The sequence below is a fragment of the Podarcis melisellensis genome (assembly GCF_964234715.1).
Source record: "Podarcis melisellensis genome assembly, chromosome: 1".
In the NCBI taxonomy this organism is placed as follows: Eukaryota; Metazoa; Chordata; class Lepidosauria; order Squamata; family Lacertidae; genus Podarcis; species Podarcis melisellensis.
Window position 1 is genome coordinate 85419892 of NC_138528.1, and position 16695 is coordinate 85436586.

The 16695-nt window shown below is 48.0% G+C and overlaps 2 protein-coding genes across 2 annotated transcripts; one reads left to right on the forward strand and one right to left on the reverse strand.

Moving 5' to 3' along the window:
- Positions 1–91: 91 nt before the first annotated feature.
- Positions 92–3573, reverse strand: LOC309375293 (uncharacterized protein). The gene is made up of 3 exons (XM_081920967.1): positions 3417–3573; positions 1697–1898; positions 92–1487 (listed from the first exon to the last, which is right to left on the reverse strand). Exons 1-3 carry the CDS (start codon positions 3445–3447, stop codon positions 1304–1306), a joined length of 417 nt encoding a protein of 138 aa, XP_081777093.1. The 5' UTR covers positions 3448–3573; the 3' UTR covers positions 92–1303.
- Positions 3574–3784: 211 nt separating this feature from the next.
- On the forward strand, positions 3785–16375 carry AAMP (angio associated migratory cell protein). Its single transcript, XM_081920558.1, has 11 exons — positions 3785–3941; positions 6417–6542; positions 7267–7386; positions 8278–8417; positions 9212–9356; positions 10303–10386; positions 11622–11737; positions 12263–12357; positions 13619–13709; positions 14637–14791; positions 15415–16375. The coding sequence occupies exons 1-11, from the start codon at positions 3812–3814 to the stop codon at positions 15488–15490; spliced, it is 1278 nt and encodes a 425-aa protein (XP_081776684.1). The 5' UTR covers positions 3785–3811; the 3' UTR covers positions 15491–16375.
- Positions 16376–16695: the final 320 nt, after the last annotated feature.

Here is a 16695-nt window from a genome sequence, read left to right on the forward strand (position 1 = left end):
GCGAAAGCCTGCATTCGCCCCATAGGACGCACCCAGATTTCCCCTTCATTTTTGGAGGGGAAAAGTGCGCCCTATGGGGCAAAAAATACGGTACTTTTAATCTATGTAATTTAATAATACCATAAATGCAGTGTCTGGACAATTAATGGTTTGTGGAACTGACTAGAAACAGCTGTTCCTTTGACTTCATCTCGCAGCTTGCTGGTATTGCTACACAATCCTAGTCATTAGGGAAGTTATTGAAATCTGTGAGTGGTGTTTGTGCCAACTGTAACATTACAGTGGAACTAACACCACACTTTTATAGGTGTGCAGGATGGCAGAAGGCACTCTGTGGAAGAGACATGGGAACAATATATTTGACTATCAAAAATGTTTACAAACAGCAATTCCTCACTGTAGCAATCTATAATATTACACATGATTTAATACGCTAGAAAGGACCCTGTAATGATACCGCCAGTGTTTAGGAAATCAAATATTGTGCTATTCACACACAAGCATTGGGTTTAACATGTCTAATTCTGTTAGAATCATAGAATCTTAGAGTTGGAAGGGACCTCAAGGGTCATTTAGTCCAACCCCCTGTAATGCAGGAATCTGAGCTAAAGCATCCATCCAGATTGTTGGATTATAGCCAGTCAGTTCACCACATGCTCAAAACTATACAAGAAAATAAACCTGCTTGGATTCTCCATAAGCATCTGCAATGAATCAGACTTCACACTTTCAATTTCAAGGATTTAATGGGACATTTTTATGCCAATCTGGCAAGGTGTGGATGGTGAGGCCTGGTCTCCCCTCTGGCCATTTTTTTTGTAAAAAAAAATATTCCTAAATATGCTGCTGATCTAGAAAGTACAAGAAGATGGACTTAATGGGTCCTCGCTGCCAAACATTCCTTACATAACTACTGTCCCTGCGCTTATAATTCCACACCCCGCCTAAATATTACTCAGACCCACAAGAAGATCATCTTTTAACCCAAGATACCTACAACATGATGCCAAGCCAGACTGCAGTGCTGTTTTCCTAGGACACATCTAATGTTGGTGATGGTACGGAATTTATCGATAACCTCTGTTTAACCCCTCACAAAGGCATCATGAGAAATCAGCTGACCATATTTCATACAGCACTGTATGGTGCCTCACGCAGATTCAGAGAATGCACCGGGATAACTGCTGGCAGCAGAAGCCAATACCTGCAAGGTACTCCAATACACTGCAAAGTACTCTGGTACAGAGATAGAGCATCTTAAAAATGGCAACGACTGAGAGTTCTAGCCACTTTCATCCCAGGGCTAGGACTTCGTTTGAGCAAGTCCCTCTGTTTCTCGCAATGCCGTCCTGTATCGCTCTCTTTCATATTCTCCCTCATTGGATGCCCTCATTTTCTGGCGGACTTTCAGCTGCTTCAGACGGTTCTTGTCCACTTCTCGTTTAGTGAGGAGGAAAAGGATGATGCCAGAAGGGAAACCAATGGCCCTGGGAAAAGGCAAAGAATACATAAGCCACAACTTACTCCCAGGAAGATTTTGCTTGGGGCTCACACCAGTCTTCCACTCCCATACTCAGCCCATATATTCAAGGGTTCCTTAGCGTTTGCATCAAACTGAGTTGCCTGGCATTGTAGGCTGCAAGATTGACAGCTAACCTGGGGAGATCATAAAACAAACTGATGAAATGATGCTCACCAAGCAATGCCAACTGCCTTCATGGGGTTCTTGCCCTTCCTCCCTGTGGGAATATATTCCACATGTTCATAGGTCTTTCCACCAGACTGTGGTTTTGCCTGTAATTCTTCCAAAGCCCTGCAGCTCCTGTGGAAGGATCGGGTAGGAGTTCTGAAAGGCACACCTAAGCCTACAGCTCGGTTCACAGTGGCAGAAAAGAGGCCTGCAAAGGAGACACACTATAGTGAAATTGTACTTTTAAACATTTCATCTAGATTTATCCACCAATGCTATGTCGTAAATTCACTGAGTAACGTTGACCCTTTTAGTTAATGTACATGAAAATGTTCCTAGTGGTCTGATTCTATGCATTTGTGCTTCTAGGTGGGCCTCAGCAAAGTTCCCAAGCAAGAATGCACTGCAGACTAAGCTGTCTTAAGAGGTCCTCCAGAGTGTTTGTGAGCATATTGCAAAGTGTCTTTTAATGTGCCTGACCCTTGGGACAATTCTGGTATAACAAATCCTGGCAGGAGACTAAAATGCCAGTCAGATGCAGAAAATTAGCAGGGCTTCTGTGCTTTGAACAAATTCCATGGAAGGATACTTTGGCAGGCATGGCTGTCCTCTTCTTCACAGAGCTGCTGAAGTGCAAAGGAGCTCTGTTAAAATAAAAACAAGGCTCTGGGGATTGGAGGTGTCTGTGCCCTCACTTACCTGGCCATGATTTACAAAGTGCTCCTCCATGGGCTGTTGTTGCAGCATGGCACAACAAACAGGGAGCATTTTTTAACCTGCTTTTTTTTGCACACATCTGGTAGATTAAAAAAGCAACCTTGTATTTAAAAAATCCAATCAATCAATCATTGGTCATTTTGCCCACTTTGAAACTTTCCTGAAAAGTTGCTTTTGGTGGAAAGCTTGTCAGGCTATCCCACAGACAATTTTCTTAAGGTGTGTGTGGATGGCTAAATAAATTCCTGCATGCATGCATGCCTACAGTGGACCTCCGGTTTCCAAAACTCATGGAGGACAGGGAAATACTAATTGAGAGGAGGCTCAATCACATAAAGTGTGAATATATTCCACCAAGAGCCACCCACTAGCGTGGACAGGAAAAAAGGCATAAAATTGAAAGTGCTAGTGTGTGGATAACACACAAAAAAAAATCATTCCCGTTATGTATCAGTGCCCTCGTGTGTGTACAGCCAAAGTATACTTTCCCCATTACTCCTTTGCTTCCGTTTATCTCACCTAACGGTGGGCAACAACACATATTTTATTTACAAATGTTCACTGTTTCAGCCCCCATATTTTACGGAGGGCAGAACAACAGAATCCTCCAGCCTGGGAAGGCTTTCTTTCCGACTCTCCTGTGCCGGGCGGGGGCTTTGCTGCCCTGCATTGTTTTGCTTGCCAGCTGATCGACGGCATTTATGCAGCGGATTTTGTCTGAGTCTGCCGCTCGCCGCTGTTTTTGGGGGGAGTTGGACCAAAAAGTGACATTTAAAACAAATACTGTGGGGCAGAGCCCTGGGCCCTGGCTGGGAATCTCAGCACAGCCACAGAGCTCTCTAGGCGACACCTCTTCCTCTTCTAACCAGCGCCAGCAGCAGCAGCAGCTGCTCCTCCTCCGCCGCCTAATTCACCAGCCGACCCTCTCGCTGTTTCCTCCCCGATGCCGGACCCCGCTTCCTCCCCACCAAGGTCGCATTGCACGGGCAGCCGCGCCTCCGCTCCCTACCCTGCATTCGAACCCTGCAAGCGGCCGCCATCTCGGGGAAAACTTCTCTCCCGCTTCCTCCCGCTGCGCGCCAGGTACTAGCAAGGTCGAGGATAAGGAAGCGCCCCCGACACTACAACTCCCATGACTCCCTTTCGCGACGGCGAGGGGTCACATGGGCAACGAAGGCGCACCTTCTAGGAGGAGGAGGCGGCGGCCCTCTGGCTCGGAACACGGAGCTGGCGAATGAGGGAGCCCGCGCTGATGACCCCTCCTCCGATTCGCTAGTCCGTTCCGATCCGCTTCGCTGATTGGTGGCAGAGACGTTCACCCCGCCCCCCCACGACGGGAGGGAGGGAGGGAGGAGGAGATCAGCGTTGGCGCGTGCGGGTTGCTGGTAGGCTGAAGTCGTCAGCATGGCGGAACCCGCAGACGGGGCAGGTTTGGAGGCGGCCTCGGAGGGGCTCTTACTGATGGCAGCCGGCGATGAGGAAGGGGCCGCGGAGGAGATCGTGGAGGTGGTGGACCTTGAGGCGCCTGGACCCGGTAAAGAGGCGAGGGACTGGGCAGCTGGGACGGGGACTTGTGATCGAGGTCCTTTTCCAGGGACTTTTGCAGAGGAAAACGTGACCACCCTGAAAAGTAGTAAGAGGGCTGACCGGTTAGGTGCCATCACCCCCATCCTCATTATCGCCACTCAGTCTGTCAGATTTATTTGTTAGGAGACTTTGGTCATCACTGAACTACAGCCTAGCTGAGCGAAACATTTTAACATAAATGACCCCCTAGCACGTTGGACCTCGTTTTGTGCAATAAATCGTTGGTTCATCCGTTGGGTGCCTAGAGCAACCCTAGAAACCTTATATGTCATATACTATAGTATGCCTATCAAGTAGTAAATAGCACGCTTCCTCCCTAATGTTAAAAAAAAGAGGAAACTGGCCCTTGAATCTTTTTCACAACCCTTCCCTAGGGGAATTATACAGGAAACAGTATGACACACTGTGGACAATCTTTTTGGTCACAGATGCACATACATTTACCGATATTCTGGTGTTCACCAACATCTTTGTTATTTATACACCCAGAGACAGGATGGATTTAGAACTGGCCGCTTGGAGGTGCTCTAGCTCAAGAATATTACAAAGACAGGTTCCCTACCCCAAGAGGCTTACAATCTAGAATGGACACAGTGAAACAACAGGGAAAGGGGGAAATGGAGTCATGGGAAATATATGTGATTATTTCAATTGCATGCTGTTTGGCTTTGGAAACAATTCTGTGTGCAAGAAGCTGCCATAAAGTTAGCTGATGTAAATTAAGCCAGCGTAAAGTTACACTAGGTCCAAACATCATGGGTCATCGGGGGGGGGGCTGCTTTCTACCTAACTTGGTAGAGGGAAAACAAGCATTTAAAGTAGTGTTTTATGCTGGGTTGCTAGGTCACATGACTGAGCTGAATGGGCTTAGGGTGCAGTCCAAATTCTACCCCCTCATCACACCTTTTGAGGCACTTATATGGGCCTTAGCTCTCGTGACTGAGCCAGAATGAGCAAGGTACACTGGCTTATCTTTGGCTGAGCTAGGGTTGGCTCTAAGGTGACCCAGTGCTTCCTATGTTGCTCATCCTGGTGGATTTTGCCATAGGATTGCTGCCTTGGTTTAAAAAAAGGTATACCGTATTTTTCGCACCATAGGACGCACTTTTTCCCCTCCAAAAATGAAGGGGAAATGTGTGTGCGTCCTATGGTGCGAATGCAGGCTTTCGCTGAAGCCTGGAGAGTGAGAGGGGTCGGTGCGCACCGACCCCTCACGCTCTCCAGGCTTCGCGGACCTCTTCGCAAGGAGCGGGAGCACTCCGGCTCCTTGCGGAGAGTTGCCAGCATGCCGAAGCCTGGGCGCGCTGAGCTCAGCGCGCCCAGGCTTCGCGGACCTCTCCGCAAGGAGCCGGAGCGCTCCGGCTCCTTGCGGAGAGTTGCCAGCATGCCGAAGCCTGCGCGCGCTGAGCTCAGCGCGCCCAGGCTTCACGGACCTCTCCGCAAGGAGCCGGAGCGCTCCGGCTCCTTGCGGGGAGTTGCCAGCATGCCGAAGCCTGCGCGCGCTGAGCTCAGCGCGCCCAGGCTTCGCGGACCTCTCCGCAAGGAGCCGGAGCGCTCCGGCTCCTTGCGGAGAGTTGCCAGCATGCCGAAGCCTGCGCGCGCTGAGCTCAGCGCGCCCAGGCTTCGCGGACCTCTCCGCAAGGAGCCGGAGCGCTCCGGCTCCTTGCGGAGAGTTGCCAGCATGCCGAAGCCTGCGCGTGCTGAGCTCAGTGCGCCCAGGCTTCGCGGACCTCTCCACAAGCAGCGGGAGTGCTCCCACGGCTTGCAGAGAGCTGCCTGTTTGCGGGCTGGGGTCGGGGGAAGCTCGAGCTTCCCCCGCCCCAGCCCCGCGCCTGGGGGGGGGAAATAATTTTTTCCCCTTTATTTCCCCCCCCAAAAATGGGTGCGCCCTATGGTCCGGTGCGCCCTATGGTGCGAAAAATACGGTAGGTACAAAGCAGGTGATGAAGTAGCAATCACAGGGGGAATGGGAGAAGGGGAGATATTTGGAGGCAATGAATAAGAGAACAGAGGAGAGAGAGGGAGGATGGGGTCCATAATTATCAAAACCGATGTCTCACACAGGGTAAAGGAAGGCTATTATGCATTACAATCTATAATTTGACATAGGAATATAATTGAGGGGCTCAGGTTCTAGTGACAGCAGCATTTCACACCACATAGAGTGGAAGGGGCACAGGAGATTAGGGTTGGTGATTTCTACAATTTGTCTGAATCCTTTGCAACTAAGACTTACTGGCACTTAGCTGTGGACTGAGGTTGGTAAGGTTCATTCTTCTCCTCTAAACAGGACTGTGAGTGCACACAGAGATACCACAGTTTAGCACACCTACTTTTACTTATTATGCAGGGCTGGTTTGGAGGGGGGAACCTTCATGCTGACTGGCTTTGTAAAATAGCATTGCTTTGTTTGCTTCTGCAGATGATCTGGCTGATGAAATGGAAGATGTGGATTTAGATGAAGAGGAGGCTGCTTGGGAGGATGTTGAGGCAGAGGAAGGCATGGAGGCCCAAGATGACAGTGAGGTCACGTTCTCCAAACACACGGGTGAGCTGGTAGAGGAATGAGAGTAGGCATCTCATTCATTATCTAGTGCCCCAGGTTTGGGCCTTCCTATTCTGTGCCTATTTTGTGGCCCGGCAAGACTACTTTATTATTATTTGCAAAAGAAACCTGGTTGATAAAGGATTTAACCAGCTCTTTGTCAGTGGCTAGCACAATATTCCATTGGTGGGTTGCTGATGCAAGGTCACACTAGCTGGTGAGCCTGCTTTCTACTTTAAGTCCCAGCCCTGCTAATTTAAAGCCAGGGTTGGTGATGTGAATCATCTCTGCTGGTATTTTCCAAGATGGTGCTCTTCCATGTTTTTCTTTTACCTTAAAAGGGCCAGGTGCCCTTGAGCAAGGAATGGAGGGGAAGCACCTGTGCATTCTCTATAGTTCTGCGCTGTTGTGGCTACAGGATGGTGCTCTTTCAGCTGAGAGTGTGCTTCACTTTCACTCTTCTTTCCTTAACGTTTTGCTGGGAGAGAGCAACACAGTTATGCCCCAGTCAAGGATGGGGAACTTGTGTCCCTCCAGATATTGTTGGATTCCCAGCTCCCATCAGCTCCCAGCCAGCATGGTCAATGATGACATTTGGAGAGTGGCAGGTTTTGCATCTCTGGTGCTTTTGGTTCCTCTTGTTTGGATGCCCACAATAAGACTGTGAGTGTGAGAGAGAGGTATGTCTGGCTTCTGTCGCTAACATTGTTCTGTTTGTTCCCCCTAGCATCTGTTTTCTGCATCAGTCTTGACCCCAAGACCAACACGCTGGCAGTGACAGGCGGTGAAGATGACAAGGCTTTTGTGTGGCGCCTCAGTGATGGTGAGCTCCTCTTTGAATGCTCAGGTGAGGCTCTTCTGGGTAATACCTTGCAACTCTAATGCCAATATTTGAATTGCTTTGTGTTGCTGGGGTCAGCATAAAACAGTTTTAACAATAAATACTTCCCTCTATCTTGGATAGCCCTGGGGATAAAGTGATCCATATCTAAAAATCTATATATAGGTAACTCTTCAGCTGGTGATTTGGATAGGAAGGTGTAGCAATGGAAAACATCTATATTTTTGAGGTGACTGAATATCCCCTCCTTTTACTTCTGGCATTGAAAGGACTGCCTGCAGATTGCCATATGTGGATAGCTCCACATTAAGGGTATACTCTATAATGGCCCTGCTCCACTGAAGAAATAATAATTCCAACAGGGCTGGGGCACCTGTGGGCTTTGAATGTTGTTGGACTACAACGCTCATCATTGTTGACCATTAGCAATGGTGGCTGGGGTTCACGGGAGTTAGAGCCTGAAAGAGCCATATATAACCTGCCTGCACCATGATTATTTTCAGGACTGTTCATTGTGTTGAGGCAGGATGTGTGTGATATTATTGAGCTCCCTGGAGGAACAGCAGGACACTAATACTTCCACTGTTGCAAACACAAAGTATATGGTGCTTTACAGTGTCCAGAGCACTCTCTCTGCGTTATCTTTCACAACAACAGACCTGTAAGGTAGATTAGTATTATTACCCTGATGTTGGCAGGGAGTGGGTTGAGGCTGTCAGAGAATGATGTAGAGAAAGATGCTGGCTTTCCTGCAGGCCATGAAGTGCGTTCATGGCAAAGGAGAGGTATCAGGCACTTCCTGGTATGCTATACTTGCTTATCTTGGAGGACTCTCCATTGAACTTAATGGGATTGATTTCAGAATATGCATGTTCTTGTTCTTTTCATTATCACCAGGACACAAAGATTCCGTCACTTGTGCTGGTTTCAGCCATGATTCCACATTCGTGGCCACGGGTGACATGAGTGGACTGATAAAAGTTTGGCGGGTGGATGCCAAAGAGGAGATCTGGTCTTTCGAAGCGGGCGACTTGGAGGTGAGAAATGGGGCCTATAAATCCCAGGGCAAAAGTTTCACCATGAGAAGATTTCCCAGGGGAAAGCATGATTACTGTCTTGATTCTAGGGAGAAAACTGTTAGATAATTCAGATAAATTATTTCCTCTGACAGAAATGCAGTGCTTTATAGGCCTGACATTTGGAACAGTTTCTAATTTTTGGGTGCAACAATGTAATATGGAACAAACTGATGCTTTCTGTGCAAGCTACAGTGTTACGATTGCTACAACAAGGCTGTCAGTTTCACTCATTCCGTGTTCTTTGCCACTCTGCCGTAGCCATACAAAGGCTCACAAAACCACATGGCAATGTCATAGCGTGCCAATTGCACAACCTATATGTTAGGTTGCAGTCGTAAGCAAGGTGTACTGGTGAGATGGTGTGATGTCGTGGCTAAAGTGTGGGAGCTAGGAGGCTGGAAGTCTCCAGCTGAAATCTCGCCTCGGCTGCAGATTTGCTAGGTAATGTTAGGCAAGCTCCCATCTCAGCCTTGGCCCCTTCTCCATCTCCCCTGTTGGCGTTGTATGGAAACCTCTCTTAAAGTGTGATTGCATGGAATACTGAGAAGAGCATACGGGAAGCTATTTTCACCATCTCAAGTGTTGTATAAATGCTATACATTAAACTTTTGGGGTACGAATTTAAGAGTTGGCTGTTGGATAACTTTTGCACAGTGAGAAAGAATTTGTTGGTCATGTGCAAAGCAGCAGACTCCTTTCTGGTATTGCTTAGCTCCCAGCCTATTGCTTTCTCTTTCTCTTCTTGACCCCAGTGGATGGAGTGGCACCCTCAGTCCCATGTCCTTCTGGCTGGCACTGCTGACGGCAACTCCTGGATGTGGAAGATCCCTAGTGGAGAGTGCAAGACCTTCCAAGGCCCGTCCTGTCCAGCTACGTGTGGTCATGTCCTTCCTGATGGTGAGGAGCAGGGCTTGGGATGTGGGGATGGGCTTGTAGAATTGTTATAGGCCTGGCAATTGTTATAGGCCTGTCCAATGGCAGAATACATCAGCTTGGTTCACCCATGATGCTAAAGCATGGTTTGTTTGTTTGTTTGTTTGTTATATTTATACCCCACCTTTCCTCCAAGGAGCTCAAGGTGGTCTACACAGTTCTCCCCTTCTTCATTTAATCCACACAACCCCGTGAGGTAGGTTAAGCTTAAGAGACAGTGACTGGCCCAGTGTCACCTAGTGAGCTTCATGGCTCAGTAGGGGGTGTAAACTCTGGTCTCTCAGGTCCTAGTCTAACACTCTAAACACTACACCACACTGGCTTATTGGTTGTTTGAATCTTTGAACCCAGCCAACAGAGCAACCATGGTTTGTGTTTTGGCAACTTACTACTCCTGGCCGTTTTAACTATGTTTTTGTGTTACGCCTGAACCCAGCAGCATTGCTTAATCAGTTTTTCAGCCACTCCATCCCAGATACTGGCCAAGTTACAGAGGCAGAAGGCAAGGCTAGATGGAAAACAAACCAAGCTTTGGAGGAACAAGCTATGGCTTGTTTGCTGGATTATAAGGCAACTCCTGGGTTTTTTTGAGAGTGGGGGTGGAATGGTTAAAACAAACCATAGCTTAGTGTCATGTGTGACTGTAGCTGCTGTGAAATTTGCCTCTTCCAAGCACATCCTCTGTTTCTTTATGCACAGAGGCAGCCTTCCCCAGCCTAGTGCCCTCCACAGATTTTGAACCTCGACCAGCATGGCCTATGGCCAGCAAGGAAAGAAGCTGTAGTCTAAAACATTTGGAGGGGAAGGCTGTAATAGCAAGGGATCGTGTTACACTTGGGGTTGACTCTTGGGCTTCCTTGGGATCTCCCTGAATATGACAGAGTGACTAACACAACGACGCTCAATGCAGGGAGGAGAGCTGTGGTCGGTTACGAAGATGGGACTGTGCGCATCTGGGATCTGAAGCAGGGCAGCTCGCTGCACGTCCTCAAAGGTACCAAAGGTTCTGTTTGGTTGCCTGTTTCCATTTATTTGCTGTCAGGAAGCTGGAGCAAGGGAAGGCGGTGCTCAGAAACCTCTTTCAGAGTACTAGCTTTGCACGGGAACTCTAAAGGCAGGAAAGAACCTGAGGAGGGGGAGGAATATGGATGGCTTTCAAGAAACATGGAATCCCAAGTCCTAAACAAAAACAATAAAACTCTGCTTTCATGGTGCAGCCTCTGCAGGATTTCCTCTCTTTGGAGATTGGCATATTGGCATCCTCTGCTTGGGGGAATGTAATGATGGTCACCAACTTAGTTGCCTTTAAATAAGACGAATACAGTACAGTGGTACCTCGGGTTACATACGCTTCAGGTTACAGACTCCACTAACCCAGAAATAGTGCTTCAGGTTAAGAACTTTGCTTCAGGATGAGAACAGAAATTGTGCTCTGGCGGCGCAGCAGGAGGCCCCATTAGCTAAAGTGGTGCTTCAGGTTAAGAACAGTTTCAGGTAAAGAACAGACCTTTAGAACGAATTAAGTACTTAACCCGAGGTACCACTGTACATGGAGGATGAGGCTATAGCTCTTCGTCACGATTGCCACATGCATTGTATGCCGTATGCCTCTGAACGCCAGTTACTGAGGAATAGTATTGGGAGAGGCCGTTGTGTTGTCCTTGTGAGCTTAACCAGGACAAAGGTCATGGGGGGGGGGGTTCCTGTGATTTTTCCTGCTTTTTCCTACCTCCTTGTGGGCTTCCCAGAAGCATCTGGTTGGTCACTGTGGAAACGGGATGTTGGAGGCCTTTGGTCTGATCCAGCAGGAATCCACTTGCCTTTCTATGAGAATCAGTTAAACTACAACAAAGACTGAGATGGATTGCTTTGAAAAGTATCAGCAGTCACTGGGTTGGTGCAGAGGAGAGAGGTGTGTTGGTCAACCTTTCTTGTGAAATAGCATCACCCAAGGGCCACTGAGCCACTTCTGCTTGCAGATAACAGGGTGTTATTATGAGTCAAGGCAAAGGCCACAAGCCTGTCTCATGGTTTTCATGTTCTCATAAGTCATAGTCTTTTTGTTATTTTCTCTTGTGGCTGTAATGTGCTTCAGAGTTGGCAAATCCAAAAATAAAAATGGTGAGCCAAGACACAAGCAACTATTTAGGGCAATGAAGGAGGTGGAAGGTCTTAGTAGATGCCTAGGCACCCTTTGATGTGTGATCTTTGCTCTCTCACCATTTCTAGGTCAGGACGGGCACCAGGGCCCGTTGACATGTGTGGCCAGCAATAAGGATGGCAGCCTAGTCCTGACAGGCTCTGTTGACTGCCATGCCAAGCTAGTGAGCTCCGCAACTGGCAAGGTGTGTACCTTCTTCCCCTCCATTCTGGAATGAATATACATGGGAACTTCCTTAGCCCACAGGTGTGAGTGTGAAAAACTGTGTTTGTTGCAGCACAATCTTGTATTTCCCATTTGGATAGAAGTTGCATTTTTACTCCACCCTTCTTCCAAGGAGCTCAGGAGTTCTGTCCCCTTCCTTCCTTCTTTCACCATCACAACAACCCTGCGAAGTAGGTTGGGTGGAAAGTGACCTGGGTCTCCCTCTCCTAGTCCAGATTTTACACCAGGGTGGATAAAAATAATTGATTTTTAAAAATTTTGTTTTGTTTTGCTTCCCCTTAAAAGTCCCCCCCCAAATGGAACCCCAACAAAATAGGTATAAAATGGGGTATTTCCCACCTCTAAAAAAAGGTTAACAACTTTTACCTGAACCCCTAAGAAGGGGGGTAGATCACTGTCAGATTTAAATTCTGAAAGTAGATCGCAGTCCCTTGGGAGTTGGCCACCCCTCATTATCTTATCATTGGCTGTTTCTTTCCTGCAGGTTGTGTCTGTTTTCAAGGAAGAGGCCATTGTCCCCAAGTCTTCTGCTGAGGAGGCTGAATCCAACTCAGTTGAATCTCTGGGCTTCTGCAATGTGTGAGTATTGCCTTCTGGGTTGTGGGAACTGCCCGGAACTGATTGCTGAAATAAGTGAAACGTTTCCATCAGGGACGGGGAACCTGCAGCCCTGCTGGATTTTGTTCCCACAAGTCCTGGCCAGTGGTCAGGAGTGATAAGTGTTGTAGTCCAACAATGTCCTGAGGACCACAAGTTCCCCATCCCTGGTTTGCATGAACAGAATGGAAGGGGACAACTGCCTGCAACATAATGTAGAGCAGCCTTTGCTAACTCAGTGCCCTACAGATGTTATGGACTATTATAATCAGCCCAACCACTATGATAGTGCTTGTTGAGGCTTATGGGAGTTGCAGTTCAGAGTACCTGGAGGGCACCAGGTTGCCAAAGTCTGATCTAGTATAAGATCAATATGGTCTAGATACCACTGCATCATGAAATCTTAATTGTTTATTTTACATGGCATTTTCTTCACCCACCCTTTGAATGCATACGCATCCTTTGGGACTGCTTACAACAATTAAACAGCAATATAATGAAACCACTATACAGTGGTACCTCAGGTTAAGTACTTAATTCGTTCCGGAGGTCTGTTCTTAACCTGAAAGTGTTCTTAACCTGAAGCACCACTTTAGCTAATGGGGCCTCCTGCTGCCGCCGCACCACCGGAGCACGATTTCTGTTCTCATCCTAAAGCAAAGTTCTTAACCCGAGGTACTATTTCTGGGTTAGCAGAGTCTGTAACCTGAAGTGTCTGTAACCTGAAGCATATGTAACCCGAGGTACCACTGTATCAAGTAAAATTACATTGGAGAAGAGGCAGACTATTTTGAAAACAAACTTCAGATGGAAGCATCTTCCCAAGAAGACAAAGGCCTGCCCACGGTAGTTGGGATGGTTGAGTCTTTGAAAGCCTACTGGCTTCTGAGATTTCACCAGGCATTGCCCACATGCTTTCAAGGCTATCCTCTGCCAGAAGGGCTGAAAAAAATAAGAGAATATTTGTGAGCATTTCTGCCAAAGTCAAGTGCTATTTTGTGGAACCCATTTAAGGAGAAAGCTGTCACCAAATTTCAAGAAGACTGCCTTCACAGGCAGCTCCTGCATTGCTCCTTTTCTGAAGGAACAAGAGCCAGCCTGGTTACTCCTGAATGACTGTCCTTCCTGCAGGGAGGTTTGGACTATTTATTAAAGCGCATTGCCTACTTTTCCACAAAAAGTTGCACCCAGAAGCCTCCCATTAAAAAAAAGCTCCTTTTTCTCCGGCTTTGTTGTCATGCAGGATGCCGCTGGCTGCTGTTGGCTACTTGGACGGGACCTTGGCAATTTATGACGTCGCCACGCAGACCCTGAGACACAACTGCCAGCATGAGGTAGTGGAGAAGACCCTTCTGGGAATTGCTGGGGGCTTTGGGAAGAGCTGCTGTTGGCAGGAGGAAGCAGTTCAATCCAAGAGGAATGCAGCAATAGTCAAGGGCAGCTGTTCACAGAAGTCCTGGGTCCTGGCCTCTGCCTTGCAACCCTGCTGCTGACAGGAGCTTCAGACAGATCCCTAGTGCCTCGGGTGGAAGTGACCCTGCACATGATGTTGGGACCACAACTCCCATCATCCCCAGGCAGCATCACCAGTGGTCAGGGATGATGGGTGTTGGAGTCCAACAACATCTTGAGGGCCACAGGCTCCCTTTCTTTGCTGCAGCAGGAAACTTTCCTGAGCTAAATCCCCTACATGCAAACAGCACCCAAAAACCCTATTATGGGCGAGCACATAATGGAGGGAAGGGTCATATTTTCTAAGCTCTCCTTTAATTCATTCTCTTCTCCTGGGTGAGCGGTCTTCTTTCCCGGGAAGCTTACTGTGCTGTGACAGGTTGATTGCAACATGCACTAAGTTTGTAGTCCAGGATTGGCGTCCAACCACCTCTGATTTAGGTAGTCAGTAGAGTTTGTTTCATTAAACATTTCAGGGTAGGAAGACCTTAGGTGGGCGAAGGATCCTCCTCCTCCTCCTCCTCCTCCTCCTCCTCCTCCTCCTCCTCCTCCTCCTCCTTCTTCTTCTTCTTCTTCTACTGCCCTATACCTGGAGGTCTCAGGGTGGTTCACAGAACAAAATCAAAATACAAAACCACCAAATACATAATCGAAATAAAAACAACAACCTAGTAACGCCCCTCCCCAAGAAAACCCCACATTTTAAAAGGGCATAGGATGTCAATCAAATCAACAAAAGGCCTGGTTAAAAATGCTAAGCGGGTGGGAATGCTGATGACTAATAGCACCCTTTCCTTCTGTATTTTCAGTCAGGGATTGTGCAGCTCCTGTGGGAAGAGAGTTCCCCTGTGGTCTACACCTGCACCCTGGGTGGGGCCGTGTGCCTCTGGGACGCCCGCTCAGGCAAGCTGATCAGCGAGTACCGGGGCCACTCAGCGGAAATCCTGGACTTTGCTTTGAACAAGTGAGTTCCTGGAGCAAGAGCCCTTGGGGGGAGGTGCTGGGTGCTGTGTGGAGGGGTGCAGAGGGAAGCACAGAAAGCAAGCATTGGAAGGCAAGGATATACGGAACAGTATACATTAAGCTATGGCTTGTTTTTGTGTGGGTGTGAGTAGGGTTCCTGGGGAAGGAAATACATCTTGTCTTCTTAAGGCTCTTTTCCTCCCAGTTCCCTTCAGAGTTGTCCTTTTCATTTGGAGGGAGGGCTCCACCGGTGGTTTTTGCAGAGAGCGGTGCACGTACACTAAAATGGAAATATGTGGTTTGGCACAGAGAAGAATGGGCTTGGAAAAAGTGTTCATCCCTAGGTAACCTTGGGCACTTTGGCTTTCCCTGCCTTCCTTTGTTATATGTAAAATGGGACTTGCTGATATCTGCCCCACCCGGGAGTTGTGAAGGCAAGTGAAATAGCTATTCTGGTTGGTGTTTCTTTTTTTCTTTCTGGGGATTAAGCCTCACTGAGGTGAACAGGACTTGCTCCTGAGTAAAACCAGGGTAGGCTTGGGCCGTCAAAACTTTCACTGACATTGATTAGTAATTGTTGTTGGGGGTAAACCTTTTCTTCTTCTTGTCGCCTCTTTCTTGCAGAGACGCTTCCATTGTGGTTACCACTTCTGGAGACCACCAGGCCAAGGTCTTCTGTGTGCAGCGCCCTGACCGCTAACAGGGCTCCTCTGGAGCAGTGATTGGCACTGTGAAGAAGCAGCCCCGTGTGGATGCAAGTGGCCACACCAGTGGGACTGTGGTGGGGTGGGCAGGGTGGTTATCATCCCGCCTAAGAGGGCATCTAATGTTTTTGGGAAGGGAAAGCTTTGCCACCCTATCCCCCGACTGTCCAAGGGCTAATATTTTGGCGTTTGGGATGAGAAGCTTTTAATTATTTCCCCTGCCTAGTACTCTGAAGAGCTACAAAGGTGTGCAAACACACTGTGTCTGGTCTGGGGGATAGATCATCTGCATGACTGTGGTGGGAGAGGTGTGCCATGCCTTTTTCTGCATTTTTTCTGGTATGGCCTCCCCCTTGTATAACTTGCAAAGGAGTGTGCAAAAACCCTGGTAATCAAAGGTATTGGCTTCCATCCGCTTCTGCATAAGCTGGGACAGGTGGATGGCTTCGCAACCTCTGAAATGACAAGGAAGTATGTCCTCCCACCTCCCCCGTTTGAAACCTTTGCCCTTGGTTTGGGTGAGCAAATCGTGTGGCTTGGCAGGGAGGGATCGGCTTTAGCCAGAGTTCTGACGCTCACACATTGTCTTGGAAACATCATCTTATGGTTGGTTGAATAGATCAGCCTGGGAGTTGGGCAGTGGATCTCTCCAGCAACAAATACACAATTTGTTTGAACTATCCCTCTGGCCTCTTCTATATCAGATGACATCGTGATGCAATAAAAAAGAACAAATGAAAAAGAAAGGCTATCATTTTCGCAAGGACTTCGTTTGGGGACCTATCTGTCCATGGTCAAACAGTGAGTCGGTTGACTCTTGTCTACTCCCAAACCAATGGTCATTAAATAAAAATAAAATGTGTGCTTATGTTCCTGAAAAACTGGAAAGAGGGAATGAATGAACACATGGAAGCATCCCTTGCTCCTCCACCAGCCAGTTCCCTGGTCTCAGCAAAGAGAGCTGAGTTGGGGGTTCTGTTGGGAAGTTCTCAGTGGTTCCTAGGCTTACTCTGTAACCTCTACTGCATAACAGATCTGACCCCAGTATCAGCCAGATGTGTGCAAATAGAGCACAACTGTTCTAGACATCTTATTATTTGAGGTATTGTATGCTGTGATGACTTTGGTAGGAGTTGGGGGCTCCCTCTCTCCCAGGGCTAGTGCAGTGTCAGAAGGGGGAGGGTGGGGAAGAAGAATGCTC